The sequence below is a fragment of the Pelophylax lessonae genome (assembly GCF_965119305.1).
Source record: "Pelophylax lessonae genome assembly, chromosome: 4".
NCBI classification, from domain to species: Eukaryota; Metazoa; Chordata; class Amphibia; order Anura; family Ranidae; genus Pelophylax; species Pelophylax lessonae.
Window position 1 is genome coordinate 641827858 of NC_138771.1, and position 16692 is coordinate 641844549.

At 43.3% G+C, this 16692-nt stretch overlaps 1 protein-coding gene across 1 annotated transcript; it reads right to left on the minus strand.

Annotated features, from left to right (window-relative positions):
- Positions 1-14270: 14270 nt before the first annotated feature.
- LOC309552149 (olfactory receptor 5P52-like) lies at positions 14271-15206 on the minus strand (the record flags this gene model as incomplete). The annotated part of the gene is made up of 1 exon (XM_082252963.1): positions 14271-15206. One exon carries the CDS (start codon positions 15204-15206, stop codon positions 14271-14273), a length of 936 nt encoding a protein of 311 aa, XP_082109089.1.
- Positions 15207-16692: the final 1486 nt, after the last annotated feature.

The following is a 16692-nucleotide window of genomic DNA, read 5'->3' on the forward strand; positions in this document are numbered from 1 at the left end:
ACATGCTAGGGGGAGAACTTGTGGTATAATATATTATGGAAAAGCATCTGGGTATCCTAATACACTGCTCAAAAAAATGTACGGAACACTTTTTAATCAGAGTATGGCATCAACTCATTTAAACTCCTGGAATATTGATCTGGTAAGTTAAGTAGCAGAGGGGGTTGTTAATCCATTCAAGCTGCTTTAACAACAGGTGCACCAGATGGGCAACAATGAGACGACCTGTAAAACAGGAATGGTTTTACAGGTGGAGGCCACTGACATTTATTTCCCTACTCATCTTTTCTGACTGTTTTTCACTAGTTTTCCATTTGGCTAGGGTCAGTGTCACTACTGTTAGCATGAGGTGATACCTGGACCCTATAGAGGTTGAACAGGCAGTCCAACTCATCCAGGATGGCACATCAAAACATGCCAATGCCATAAGGTTTTCTGTGTCTCCCAGCACAGTCTCAAGAGCATGGGGAAGATTCCAGGAGACAAGCAGTTACTCTAGGAGTGCTGGACAGAGCCGTAGATGGTCCCTAACCCATCAGCAGGACCAGCATCTGCTCCTTTGTACAAGGAGGAACAAGATGAGCACTGCTAGAGCTCTACAAAATGACCTCTAGCAGGCCACTGGTGTGAATGTTTCTGACCAACAAAATCAGAAACAGACTTCATGAGGGTGGCCTGAGGGTCCGACATCCTCTAGTGGGCCCTGTGCTCACTGCCCATGACCGTGGAGCTCAATTAACATTTGCCATTGAAAACCAGTATTGGCAGGTCCGCCACTGGCACTTTGTGCTTTTCACAGATGAGAGCAGGTTCACCCTGAGCACACGTGACAGATGTGAAAGGGTCTGGAGAAGCCATGGAGAAGGTTATGCTGGGTGTAACATCGTTCAGCACGACCGGTTTGGTGGTGGGTCAATAATGATCTGGTGAGGAATATCCATGTAGGGACACACAGACCTCTACAGGCTAGACAATGGCACCCTGACTGCCATTAGGTATCTGGATGAAATCCTTGAACCCATTGTCAGACCCTATGCTGGTGCAGTGGGTCCTGGGTTCTTCCTGGTGCACGACAATGCCCGGCCTCATGTGGTGAGAGTATGCAGCCAGTTCCTTGAGGATGAAGGAATTGAGGACTGGTCGCCAGTCCTCATGCTCCCCTGACCTAAATCCAATAGAACACCTCTGGGACATTATGTTTCAGTCCATCCGATGCCGCCAGGTTGCACCTCGGTCTTTTTCAGGAGATCAATGATTCCGTGGTCCAAATCTGGGAGTAAATATCCCAGGACACCATCCGTTATCTCATTAAGAGCATTCCCCGACATTGTCAGCCATGCATGCAAGCACAAGGGGGGCCATACAAACTACTGAGTACCATTTTGAGTTGCTGCAATGAAATTTCAGGAAAATGGACAAGCCTGCTGCATCAATTTTTTTCACTTTGATTTTTGGGATGTGTTTAAATTTAGCTCTTAATCAATTAAGTTGATAATTTTCATTTCCATCAAACGATGTGGCATACTTTCATTCCTAACACATTACCCACTCCATATCAGTATAGACATCCAGCATGAGATTTTTCCCCATTGAGATCTGATGTGTTTTCAAAGTGTTCCTTAAATTTTTTTTGGAGCTGTGTAGATCACAGACTCAACAATAGCATGCAATGCCAAGCTGCAGAAGGCAGGATCAACAGACTATTAGCATGCATTAAAGTGTATTTATTCAAGAGTTAAAACTATTATTCTACAACTTTACAAAACTCTGGTTCAGCTACATCTTGAATATGCCACCCAGTTTTGGTCACCAGTCCTCAGGAAGGATGTCCTTGAACTGGAGAGTGTCCGTTGAACTGGAGGACCTCAGTTATAAGGAAAAATTACAAATATTAAACTTTTTTTCTCCTTATAAAAGAGACATGCAAAAGAGGGGTTATGATCACTATATACACATCTTTCAATGGTTATGAGTATGACTCAAGCATTGGGAGAAAACTAACCTAAGGTCTCTGAAGAAGATACATGGCCAAACTATGAAGTTGAATGAGAATTGGTTCAATCTTAAACTGCGTAAGAATGTGCACCTTCCTTCCACAGTTGGTGATGTGAGTGGGGAGTGTAGGTAAATTCAGAAAACTTTTAGATTTGTTTCCTTGCAAGCCCAATGTACAGGGATATGGAAAGTGGTAGTGACACAAACACACACACACTCAGGTTGAACAGCACTAAAAAAAATTATATGTTGGATTTAATTAACTTTTTTATGTCAACAAGTTGCACATAACAGGTGTGACAGGAAGTCAGGTAAATCTGTGGATGTAGTCACAGATGGGAGATACACTTCTGCTTGGTTTAGACAATTCACCAATTACTATAGGGTGTCAGCTGCAGAAGCCAGCAGAAATGTCTAAAGACGTTGAACAGACTTCAGCTGTTCAGAATGAGGAAGTTAAGGCCTCTATAATTTGTCCAGGGGAAGTCTACAGAGGGCTGCCTCCTGAAGCTGTGTGAGCTGGGGATAGGAGAGCAGTCAGATGAATGCATCCTGAAGCGATGTGCGCTGAGAAGGATAAAAAGACTGAAGACTTCTCAAGGTGAGGTCTTGGATTGTTTTCTATCTGGAGAGAAAAACAATGAACATTTTCTATGGGAAGAAACAAGGAACTATTTCTATGTGAAGAGAAAAATAAATGGACTATTGATGGTTTGCTGTAGGATCAGCAAAGTCTGCCCAACAGTAGGTTGGGGACAGACTCTGTAGGTAGGTTCCTGTGTGTGAGAAGGTAGCCGCCCACAGTGGCAAGGATTTATTTTGTGTTTTATTTTATTTTTGATGTTTTGATGCTTGCACTTGTGTGAAGAAAAATTGCAAGAATAAAACCATACACTGTTGTTTGCAACCACTTCTCGGCTATATCCCTGTGTAACGAACCTCAAAAGGGGGTCATCCACACCCGCCACTGAGCAAATCCCCACACAGGGTTACGTTGAATTTAAGTAACATGGTCTATTTTAGTAAACTTAAGTACCCAGTTACTCAACGTACCTCGGTTATGTACAACTTGTTGACATAAAAAAGTTAATTAAATCCAACATATCATTTTTATGAGTGAGGATAAACCGGTTTCTTTATTCAATCTTACTAAATATGTAACTTTTACTTCAAGGATAGCAATCTGATAAGTATAGCAGCATTAGCACATACTGTAGCATGAGATAATCTGCTAAAGAAAAGAGCATAAATGCATAAAAGATCACAGTTCAACCAGCTGTATCCTAAAATGTCAGGCTAATCAAAGGAAGAATTGGCGATTAGTTAAAATAAAGAAATCAAACTTAATAATAAAATATGTGACAGATTTTAAAAATATTTATTTGGGATATAAATTGAATGGAAAACGAATGAGGTAAGAAACATTCTCTTCTATAGCCCCATAAGAAAGGGAAAATGGCCAGCATACACACAGGGGCTCTGTCTTCTATCGTAATTGTCAATGTCATGTTAGTTTGATTACAGTATTCTCATAAACAAAAAAAAAAAGAAAAAAAATATGGCTCCCTGAAAACAATCTTCATTCTGAATGATTCTTTGGGTGAACAATTTGTTTTTGTCTCTGTATGAATGTTTGGCCTGTCCCTGAAATGGTAAAATAATTTTGCTACAATGCTGTATCGAATATAATTGTATTGGTTATTAAATAAAATATAAACTATAATATTTTCATTGTAATGATTTGTGATTATTTCTTTTTATTTTTTATTTTATTTAACATTATTTTGTTATTAAGGTAAGAGCTTTAGCATTTAAAATGGACTAATTGTGTACATTTGTTTAATTCCTTACATGATGTTTTGGGTGTTACAACTGGAAACTCATTATTTAGATTGATTAAATCAAAATTGAACTTAATAGTCTCAAGCATAAATTCGGGAGTCAGCGAGGTCTATGAAGAGAAGCAAACCATCCCTATCATACAGCATGGAGGTGGATCTCCGTTGCTTTGGGGTTGTGTGAGATAAAGCAACTCAATTAATTAAGTCACAATCCATGACAAGATGAATGTGGCAAAATATCAGAAAACAGTGGAGGGACATTTCTACCCAGAAGCTACACATGGGGGACACACTTAGACTTTCGCACATAACATTGATCCTAAACAGCATATACAGCACAAAAAATGAAGGTCATGAAGTGGCCATCACAATCTCCTGGTCCAATGGCATCAATAATTTTGGGGGATTACAACTGGAAACTAATTATTTAGATTGATTAAATCAAAATTGAACTTAATAGTCTCAAGCATAAATTCAGGAGTCAGTTAGGTCTATGAAGAGAAGCAAACCATCCCTATCATACACCATGGAGGTAGATCTCTGCTGTTTTGGGGTTGTGTGAGATAAAGCAACTCAATTAATTAAGTCACAATCCATGACAAGATGAATGTAGCAAAATATCAGAAAACACTGGAGGAACATTTCTACCCAGAAGCTACACATGGGGACACACTTAGACTTTCCAACATAACACTGATCCTAAACAGCATATACAGCACAAAAAAGTGAAGGTCATGAAGTGGCCATCACAATCCCCTGGTCCAATGGCATCAATGATTTTGGGGGATCTCAAACATTTAGTTCATACAAGACATGTCTAGTTCATACAAGGCAACCAAAAAATAAACAGGGCCTGGAGGCTTTTTGCCCAAAAAGAATGGGCAGCTTTAACCCCATGAGAAAACAAAGGGCCTTATTTACAACTATCACAAAAGACAGCAAGACATCATTGATGCTTAAGGTGACACACAATACACAATATTAAGAAATATGTAAATGCAAACCTTTGAACAGGAGCAATTTATTATTTCTATATTTATTATGGTTTGCTTAATGGTTGTGCTACTTGGTGGTGTCTAATATTTTAATTTTAATTTTAATAAACATAGTTTAGACTGAAAGAATTTATAAAAAAATGTGTATAGCTTGATCTTCTTGTTGGTAAGAGTATGTAAAATTTGTAACACAACTGTATCCTGACATTCACTCTCTGCCAAAGAATATCATTCAGACCATATAGTATTATTGCCCACAACACACACGTTGCCCAGTTTCTGACAGAGGCTATTTAACCAACATTTATTTATTTGGATGGTTGGAAGAAGTTCACTAAACCAAAGGAAAACATGTGATTCCCACCTAGTTAGCGCACAGATAGGATTTATCATCTGGACATCAACATTGGAAGGTTAAGCTGCTTACAGTCAAAGCTGCAATGGCCAACCATGAGCTGTGAACTACTTCTGCATCAAAGGGTTGTAAGTCCCAAACTTTCTGAGCCCTCCTCCTGCTGAAGCTCTCAAGGTGTCCGCCTCTCCTGCCTACCCTTTGGCCTTGCCATCAGTTATATAGCACATTTTAAATCCAATATTATTTTTAAACCTTTTTAAAGCATTAAGTCTTTTTTATTCTTAAAGAAAAATAGGTCTCAAGTAAATTCCTTAAAAAGAGTAGACCATTCACCAGTATTTGGCTAAGTGGTTGGTATGAAGTTAGGCAGAGTTACTTACCTTTCTGCCTAATGCAAATAAATATACAGTATATCACCTGGTCTCTGCTGTCTACAGATATGAATTATCTAAGATTATTTTATAGTTTCATACATAAATGATTAAGTCCTATGGGATTTCTATTATTGTTCCTTCTGTGTATAATATTATCTACTGAGCCTTTGTTGATATGACTGTACCTACCAATTATGAGCCATGTGTAAAAAGAAGGCCTAAGAGTAATTACTAATTTATTTTATTTTATTTAGTTTTATTTTATTTTTTTAGGACTAGCTATACAGAAAACTGAAAAATGTACATGTAAATAGAAAAGCTTTGTGTCCCAGTGAAGTTTCTACAGCTATCGGGGGGGGGCTCACACATTATGGTGGTAACTAGGGATGATCGAACTTTTCAAAAGTTCGGTTCGACCAGAACACCAGAACTTCCAGAAAGTTCGGCCCGGATTTCAGAACCCCATTGAAATCAATGGGACCCGAACTTCGGTAATCAAAAAACCCAATTTTTGCCTAGGGTTCTGGGTCATGCCCCATAGACTATTAATAACACAAAAAAAGTTCTAAAGAATTGTCATTTTTGATAGAGAGACAATTATTGAAATAAATATTGAAAAAAAAAATGAGATTTCTTTGGATTTAGTGTCTGGGGGGTCTAAAAGGTGTACCTGTGAAGTTTCAGCTCTGTAGCATGTCCAGAACCAGAAAAAAATAGTTTCTCTTAGGTGTTCTGCTATTTTCACACCTATATATGTGTATGTGTATATATACATACATGTGTGTGTATATATACAGTGGGTACGGAAAGTATTCAGACCCCCTTAAATTTTTCACTCTTTGTTATATTGCAGCCATTTGCTAAAATCATTTAAGTTCATTCTTCTTCCTCATGAATGTACACATAGCACCCCATACTGACAGAAAAACACAGAATTGTTGACATTCTTGCAGATTTATTAAAAAAAGAAAAACTGAAATATCACATGGTCCTAAGTATTCAGACCCTTTGCTGTGACACTCATATATTTAACTCAGGTGCTTTCCATTTCTTCTGATCATCCTTGAGATGGTTCTACACCTTCATTTGAGTCCAGCTGTGTTTGATTATACTGATTGGACTTGATTAGGAAAGCCACACACCTGTCTATATAAGACCTTCCAGATCACAATGCATGTCAGAGCAAATGAGAATCATGAGGTCAAAGGAACTGCCTGAAGAGTTCAGAGACAGAATTGTGGCAAGGCGCAGATCTGGCCAAGGTTACAAAAAGATTTCTGCTGCACTTAAGGTTCCTAAGAGCACAGTGGCCTCCATAATCCTCAAATGGAAGACGTTTGGGACAACCAGAACCCTTCCTAGAGCTGGCCGTCTGGCCAAACTGAGCTATCGGGGGAGAAGAGCCTTGGTGAGAGAGGTAAAGAAGAACCCAAAGATCACTGTGGCTGAGCTCCAGAGATGCAGTCAGGAGATGGGAGAAAGTTGTAGAAAGTCAACCATCACTGCAGCCCTCCACCAGTCGGGGCTTTATGGCAGAGTGGCCCCGACGGAAGCCTCTCCTCAGTGTAAGACACATGAAAGCCCGCATGGAGTTTGCTAAAAAACACCTGAAGGACTCCAAGATGGTGAGAAATAAGATTCTCTGGTCTGATGAGACCAAAATAGAACTTTTTGGCCTTAATTCTAAGCGGTATGTGTGGAGAAAACCAGGCACTGCTCATTACCTGTCCAATACAGTCCCAACAGTGAAGCATGGTGGTGGCAGCATCATGCTGTGGGGGTGTTTTTCAGCTGCAGGGACAGGACGACTGGTTGCAATCGAGGGAAAGATGAATGCGGCCAAGTACAGGGATATCCTGGACAAAAACCTTCTCCAGAGTGCTCTGGACCTCAGACTGGGCCGAAGGTTTACCTTCCAACAAGACAATGACCCTAAGCACACAGCTAAAATAACGAAGGAGTGGCTTCACAACAACTCCGTGACTGTTCTTGAATGGCCCAGCCAGAGCCCTGACTTAAACCCAATTGAGCATCTCTGGAGAGACCTAAAAATGGCTGTCCACCAACGTTTACCATCCAACCTGACAGAACTGGAGAGGATCTGCAAGGAGGAATGGCAGAGGATCCCCAAATCCAGGTGTGAAAGACTTGTTGCATCTTTCCCAAAAAGACTCCTGGCTGTATTAGATCAAAAGGGGGCTTCTACTAAATACTGAGCAAAGGGTCTGAATACTTAGGACCATGTGATATTTCAGTTTTTCTTTTTTAATAAATCTGCAACAATGTCAACAATTCTGTGTTTTTCTGTCAGTATGGGGTGCTATGTGTACATTCATTAAGAAGAAGAATGAACTTAAATGATTTTAGCAAATGGCTGCAATATAACAAAGAGTGAAAAATTTAAGGGGGTCTGAATACTTTCCGTACCCACTGTATACCCCTATACAAAAATATCAGATGTTTTGTTAAGTCACCTAAGAGAAACGATCTTTTCTCTATAGCAGTCACCCTGAAATGGAAGGGTTTGGTCACCCTGCCATAGCAGTCAGTGTCAGTTCACCCTACACTACACTACGGTCACACTGGTACTTAACACTTTCCCTACAGAAACTAGATTTTTGAAGCTAACTAAAGTGGAAAATAGCACCCTAACTACACTAGATATCCCTTTCCTCACACTAATAATTGCTAAATTACACTTTTGAAGCAGAAGTAACAGAACTGCTTCCACTCTCTTCCACGTCCCTGTATTAAAATGGTAGAGATTTGGCGGGGCTATCTTATATACTGGGGGGCGTATTCACTAATGATTGACCTCTGGACCCCCTCGTCACTCCAATCACATTCCTAGCATTCTCCTGCCCCCTCAATTGGCTTTTACTAATGGTTCTGGTCCAATCACAGGCTTTTAAAGCCCAGTTCCTGTCCCATTGCATTTTGGTCGGTTCTGGTTGCCGAATTCCGAACTTTTTCAGCAAAAAGTTTGGAATTCGGCCGAATTTCGAACACCCAATGTTCGGGTCGAACCGATGGTCGACCCGATCCGTTCGATCATCCCTAGTGGTAACAAGTCAATGACAGAGTCCTGCTGCTGAGTTTGCATAATCTAGTCATTATACATTATGTAATATGATCCCATATTGGACCACCCCACATTGGTGCATGAAGTAATTGCAAGGAAAGGGGACTAACCTGGGGCAATGGAATGGGCCAGTATTACTAATGTAACTCCAGTCTGCAATGCTGGCAGAAAAAGGAACAGCTAGTTGGACTTCACTGTCAGTTTATTATTTACAAGACTGCTCCTGTTCACATTTCAGGAGAGGATTTTCTGTTTGGTTAATGACAAAGACAGTTACAGGCACAGCTGCCTAAGAGGCTTCTGTCGCAGAACACAGATCGGCTGGTGTTCAGCTGTTCTCCATCCACCAGGGGACTAGCTGAGGACAGTGGGGAGTGTAGTTCACTAAAATAACTCTAAACCAGTGTTTCTCAACTCCGGTCCTCATGGCACACTAACAGGCCAGGTTTGCAAGAAAACTGAAATACATCACAGGTGATATCATTTGCTGCTCAGTGATTGCAGTATTCTAGTCTGCATTTCCCCAAGGAAATACTTAAAATCTGGCCTGTTAGTGTGCCTTGAGGACCGGAGTTGAGAAACACTGCTCTAAACTACAATTCCCAGGAGAGAAGAGGGGTTGAAGTAGCTTTCTCCAGAGAGAGGAGGAAGGCTTTCTTTCAGCTGGGAGACCAGGACTGGGGCAGACTCCAACTCACCTGGAAGCAGTAAAGGCAGTGAGCGGGTGATGTCTTCTCTCATGGTTTCTTTGAGGCATTGAAGGATGAGATTGCAGCCAAGGATCTCCCTGACTAGCTTGAGGCTCTCATTTCCTTCCTGATTTTGATTGATACCAGGCTCAGGGAGTGACCATCAGTTAAGGAGCGTCTGCGGAGGCCTCCTACCAGATTGGCTCCTATGTTGCGTCTGGCTGTAAACCCATGTAGCTGGGGTTCACTTGCCTTTCCGAGGCTGAGTGGGCCTTTAGGAGGAGTGAGGGCCCATGCCTGTATTGTGGTCTTGGTGGGCATTTCCTGAAATCTTGTCCGACCTGTCTGGGAAACGCTCGCACCTAAGGTAAAGTCGGAGGCAGATCTTAGGTGGAATTTCCTTATCCCTGGTTTCCCATAGAGATAAACCGCTAATCACAGTTGTCCTCTCCTGGGCAGCGGGTTCAGTGGTTACTGTTGCTGTTGGTAGACTCTGGTGCTGGCGGTTATTTTTTTGACAGTACGTTTGCTGCTGCGAATTCCATACCCTTGCAGACTTGTGTTTCTCCACTAGTTATCGAGGCCATTGATAAAAGACCCCTGCAAATGGCACGGTTACTCACAAGACTATTCCAGTTGATGTGGCGATAGGGGCTGTTCACAGGGAGTCGGCCTCTTTCCAGGTTATTTTGTTCCCGCACTACTCCATTGTATTTGGGTACCCTTGGCTTCAGAAACAGTCTGACCTTTGACTGGCAGTCGGTCGGGATCTTCTCTTTTTCTCCACAGTGTGGCGCTGTTTGTATCCATGGGCCTGTTAAGGTACATTGTACCTCCTCAGATTCAATGTTGCCTACTGAATATAGTGAGTATCAAGATGTATTTGACAATGTGCGCACTGCTGCTCTTCCTCCTCATCGTCTGTACGATTATGCTATAGACTTGCAAGCCCAGATGTCCACTTCTCCAGCGGGTGCTGTTTTTTTCTTCGTAAAGAAAAAGGGGGGGGGGGTGAGTTGAGACCTTGCTTTGATTATAGGGGCCTCAATCGCATCACGGTCAAGAATACATACCCGATTCTGTTGATTACTGAATTGTTCGACCGCCTCAAGGGATTATCTGTCTTTACCAAGTGTGACATAAGGGCCACATATAACCTTGTAAGGATCAATGAGGGCGACGAGTGAAAGACCGCGTTTAATACCAGAACTGGTCATTACGAATCTCTGGTTATGCCCTCTGGCTTGTGCAATGTGCCCGCTGTCTTCCAGGAGTTCATCAATGATGTCTTTTGTGTTATGTTGCAGCAAGGCATGGTAGTCTATTTGGACGACATCTTGATTTACTCGGACTCCATTGAATCACACTACCTGGATGTCAGACGGGTGCAGTGACGGTTACATGAGAAGGGGCTTTTCTGTAAGCTTGTAAAATGCGAATTCCACCAGTCTCAGGTTGCCTTCTTGGGCTACATAATTTCTGCTGAAGGGTTCTCCATGGACCCACAGAAGGTTTCTGCTGTTCTACAATGGCCTCGCGCCAGTGGTCTCCATTCCATTCAGCGTTTCCTTGGGTTTGCCAACTACTATCAGAAGTTTATCCGGAACTTTTCATCTTTGGCCAAGCCTATCACAGATCTGACCAAGAGGGGCAATGATTCCCCCAATTGGACGCCTGCTGCCATCCAAACTTTTGATGCCCTCAAGTCTGCTTTCATTTCGGCTCCCTATTCTGTCCCAATCCTGGTTTGGCCTTTGTCCTAGAGGTGGATGCGTCTGAAACAGGAGTAGGAGCCTTCCTGTCTCAGTGTCGGACACCTGATGGACCCTTACTACTCCAAGAAGATGCCTCCAGCTGAATGAAGTTATGAGATTGGAGACAGGGAGCTCTTGACCATTATCCTGGCTCTCAAAGAGTGGAGACACTAGCTCAAAGGTTCTGTGGTTCCTGTTCTCATACTCACCGATCATAAGAATCTGACGTATTTCTCGGGGGCCAAGAGGCTCACACCCCATCAGGCCACATGGGCCTTATTCTTGTCTGGTTTTAACTACAGTATGTGGTCTCCTTTTTGCCCGGCTCCAAGAATGTTAAGGCTGATGCCTTGTCTCGCCAGTATTCTGAGTTGTCCATGGAGGACTCCGTGCCCACACCGGTCAACCAGATCATATCCTGGCTGCCATCCGCACCAACTTAACCTCTCCTCTTGGGGATCAGATCTTGTCTGCCCAACCTGATATTCCCACAGAGAGACCTGCTGGTAAATGTTTTGTACCTGAAGGGTTGCGCATCAGACTGTTGCGCACGTATGACAATTCCAAGACTGCCGGTTATCCTGGTAAGAACCAGATGTCCTGAACTATTTCCCGTCAGTTCTGGTGGCTATCTCTCTGCACTGATGTTGCTGCGATGTGGCTGCTTGTTCAGTCTGTGCCCAGAACAAATGTTCTCTCCACCTTCCCTTGGGCCTACTGCATCGCATTCCCATTGGGGAGCATCCCTGGTCTCACCTGGCCATGTGGAACTTCCCAAGTCTCGAGGTTACTCAGTTATCCTCATGGTAGTCGACCGGTTCTCCAAAATCTGCCACTGTGTTCTATTTAAGATCCCGCCTACCGCTCAGGAGCTTTTCTCTGTGTTTGCCAGGGAGGTCTTCCATTTACACGGGTTGCCTAAGCAGATTTTCTCGAACCGTGGGAGCCAGTTTGTCTCTAGTTCTGGCGCGCCTTTTGCTCTCAGTTGAGTATTCGACTCTCCTTCTCCTCGGCCTACCAACCGCAGTCCAATAGTGCCTCTGATCATTCCAACAAAGCTCTGGAGCAATTTCTCCACTGCTATATCTCTTACCATCAGGACAATTGGGTTGATCTGTTACCCTGGGCGGAGTTTGCCAGGAACTCTGCCATCAACTTGTCTTCCGGGAATGTCTCAGTTCATGGCCAATAATAGGTTCCAATCCGCTGTGTTGCCTGAGTCGTTCTCGCCACAGGCCATGCTGGCTGTGGGGTATCATCTTTGTGCCCTCCATTCCTCTTGGGTATAGATTCGAGAGTCTTTGTGGGTCTCTGCACAGCGTCAGAAGTTCCAGGCAGACCAGAGACGTTTATCTGCTCCTTTGTATTAGGGAAGGGAGAGTGGGTGGTTCTCGACCCATAATCTCCACCTCAGGGTGCCCACATTTCAAAACTGGCACATTGTTTTGTTGGTCCTTTTCGCATCCTCCGTAAGGTGAACCCGGTGGTGTATGGCCTTTGGTCTTCCCTCTGGCATGTGTATTTCCAATGTATTTCGAGTGTCACTTTTAAAGCCATTGGTTTGCAATCGCTATACTTCTTTCACTTCTTCGTCCTATTTCTGTGGGCAATCATGAGGAGTTTGAGGTTAGCAGCATCTTGGATTCTCATCTGTTCAATACCTGGTGCACTGGAATGGTTATGATCCTGAGGAGCGCTCCTGGGTTCCCTCAATTGATTTTTATGCTCCGCCCTTCTCCGGGCTTTCCATGCTCTCTTTCTTCAGAAACAGTTTTTTGCTCCGCGGATGAGGGGCAGTTGAGGGGAGGGTACTGTCAAGGTCTTACCTTGCCCACCTGTTGGCAGCCATCTTGGACATGTGCAGACTGCTTACAAACTCTGATTGCATCATCACTTACCTGACAATATCTATCACCTGATGAGTTGCAGTCCTTGCCCAAAGTGCATCTCTGCTAGCAGTCTTCTGTTCTCCATGTTCCTCCATGTATGACCTGACTTGGCTGGTGACTCTCCTGGCTCTGGACCCCGCATCGGCAAATGACCCTGCACCCACAGACGACCCCGCATTGGCAGACTATCCACTTCCGGACTTGACCCTGGCTTGGATGACTACCAGCTTCTGGACTGGACTCCAACTTGTTCCTGATCTCGCTTCCTCACACTTGCTGTGTGTTTATTGCTGTTTGCTTCAATAAACTGCTTTATTTTACCTGCATTCCTGTGTGGTTTGGTTTTCTGGCACCCTGACACAAAGGGACAGATTTGCTAGTTATGACCCCAGTTTACTGCATGCATTATTTTAACCAGTTGTGGACTGGAAGGATTTGCCCCCTTAAGGTGGCGGACAGATCGGACCCCTGACATTTTTGACACTTTTGGGGGAACCAGTGACATTACTACAGTAATCCGTGCGAAAAATATGCACTGTTACTGTAATAATGACATTGTCAGGGAAGGGGTTAACACAGTGGGTGATCAAGGGGTTTTAATGTAAGCCTAGGGGAGTGTTTCTAACTGTGGGGGGGATGGGCTTTTGAAATGATCACAGAGACCTATGATCCTATATAGCAGGATCACAGCAGGATCACAGGTGCATTGTGATCATTCCAGAGAGAACAGCTGAACGTTTATCTCTCTCAGCAGGGAGCGATCGCGGGTAGCCAGCGGCAATCGGAGCTGCCAGCCCCAGGCATCGTAGTCCCTGTTGCCGAGTGGGGGCATGAGCGCGCCCCTAGCAGCAGGCGCGCGACTAACGTAGTCCAATCAGGGCTTATATTGCAGTGCACAGTGCATTTCAGGGCGAAAACTCACCAAATGCTCTGCAAATTCAAACGGATGAACAGGTGAACTTTTGCTTGGCCCAAACTGTTCACCCAACTCCACTTCCTAGGACAGGAATGCTTTATTGGCATGATTATTGGATGAAAATAAAGAAAAAAAAATGAAAAAAGCCATCACAATTAAGGACTGACACGCTCTCATACATTACATGTTTTTGTGGATTTAGATACAACTAATATAAAAATGTTTAATGGGTTTTAATGGAACGCAGAGTGTCACAGTACTTTTTAAGGGTCAGATAGAGTCCACCTTGAGAAGTGAATTTCAGTTTTCCTTCGACAAAGATTTTTTCTTCATCTCACTCATTCTCCTTTGAATATTCACATACAGTCTCTCTAGCTAAATTATCTCACTGCTATCTTTCTTAACTTTTTATGAAGAGTTTGTCTTATCTCCTGGTTCCTCAGGCTATATATGATAGGATTCATCAGTGTGGTCATTACAATGTACAATAACGAACTGTACTTGTTCATGTTAAATGACATTTCGTTGGATGGAGTCACATAAATAGTAAATATGGACCCATAATATGCACCCACAGAGATCAGGTGGGAACTACATGTCGAAAAGGATTTTTTTCTGGCAGTAGAAGAGAACATCTTGAGAATGATAATAAAAATGTAGATGTAAGTCCCGATGATAAAGGTAAGAGCACAGAATATGCCTAAGACAGAGTTTGTGAAGTCTAGCCATTGTACGATAGATGTGTCAGATGTGGACAATTGCACAACTGGACCAAAATCACAAAAGAAATAATCAATTTCACTGCGGCCACAAAACTGAAACGGAATTATCAAAATAAATTCAGTTGAAGATAGGCTCCAAGTTATTACCCAACAACCATAACCCAGAAGGAAGCAGATTCTGCGGTTCATAATTAAAATGTAACGTAAAGGGTTACAAATAGCGACATATCGATCATAAGACATTACAGCAAGAACAAAACATTGTACAAACCCAAATATATAATAGAAATACATTTGTATGATACAGCTAACAACAGACATTTTCTCTTTTGTCCATAAAATTTTCTCCGCCATCATTGGTAAAACACAAGTGGCTAGGAGGGCATCAGCGAAAGCAAGGTGCTGGAGAAAGGTGAACATTGGAGTTTTAAGATTACTACTGGTTGACACTAGAAGGATAATTAAAAGGTTTCCGGTCATTATTGCAATGTAAAATAAAAGTAGGACAGTGAAGAATAGAAGTTTGAAGTTGCCTAGACCTTGTACTCCAAGAAGATGGATTTCCAAGACTTTTGTTTGATTGTCCTCACACATCTTGAAGGCCAGGAGGTTGACCTATCAGGTAGGAGAGTGAAATAGTTAATCATATAGAAATGAGAAACAAGAGAACATCAAAGCAGCAATTAACAAATATTTGCATCTCTCTAAGTGTGTTTAAATCCATTGAATCTGCCATTAAGTTAAATTTTGAAATATTCAATTAAAATCTGCTTCTTACTGTTGGGTAGTGATTAGGGTTGAGCGGACACCTAGATGTCCGTGTTCGACGGGTTCGGCCGAACTTTAAAAAAAAGTCCGGGTCCGTGTCCCGGACTTTTACCGAACTTTTCCCGGACACCGAACCCCATTGAAGTCAATGGGGACCCGAACTTTAAGGCACTAAAATGGCTCTAAAACACCAAAGGAAAGGGCTAGAGTGCTGCAAATGGCAGCAAAACGTAATTAAGAGCATGGCAAGTGCTCTGCAAACAAATGTGGATAGGGAAATAACTTAAAACAACAAAAAAAAACAGAAAAATAAAACAATGTTCTTCTTCATCTCTGAAGGACGAGGCCCATATGGAGTAGGAGGGAGGTTGAGGTGGTGGTGGATGTGGCGGTGACATAGGCGTGCGCACAGGGTGTGCTGGGTGTGCCTGGGCACACCCTAATCACCTAGGGCACATAGCATTGCCAGTGAGGAGATGGGAAAGATCTCCCTGGGACCTGCTCTGCTCTATTTCTCCTTGCCTACAGGCACATGGCCCCGATACATTACTCTCCCTGCTGGCAAACACATGCATGTGTATTTCAACTTTGGGGTGCACACCTTAATGCAATAGGCTGCGCACACCTATGGGCGGTGTAGGTGGAAGCGGCGGTGGAGGAGGACCAGGGCCGGATTAACAGCATCATGGGCTTGGTGCTGAGGATTTTGAAGGGCCTTAAGGGCCGTGCCTTGCCATGCACCCAGAGGAGGAAGGGTGCAGCCATGCATGCCTAATTCAACATGGGATGCTGTCTCTGAAGCCCATAAACACATCCATGCATCGCCAACTGTCCCTCCTTGTCCGGCCTTCACGCTGTGTGGGGAGGTTCTGAGGGTGCTGCCTGGGGAAGCGAGCATAGAAGCCAGACTTCTGTGTTTACAAGTGACAGAAGAGCGGTAACAGTGAATATGGCCAACCCGGGGCCTATATAAAAGGTAGGGGCCTGGAGCTGCAGCTCCAATAGCCCCTACATTAATCTGGCCCTGAGGAGGAGGACGAGGTAGCCAACACTGCTTCTTTTCAAAAATTTTAAATGAGGGTACACCCCAAAAGAGTGAGAAAGAGCAAAAATGGAACAATGGGTGGGTAAGGTCGGTATCCATTGCTATTCTGCATAAGGTACGGAAAAGTCCCGTGGGATCCATGCCTGGTTCATTTTAATGAACGTGAGCTTGTCCACATTGTCTCTGGACAGGCGGCTGCGCTTGTCTGTTATAACGCCCCCAGCCGTGCTAAATACCCGTTCAGATAATACACTGGCTGCAGGGCAC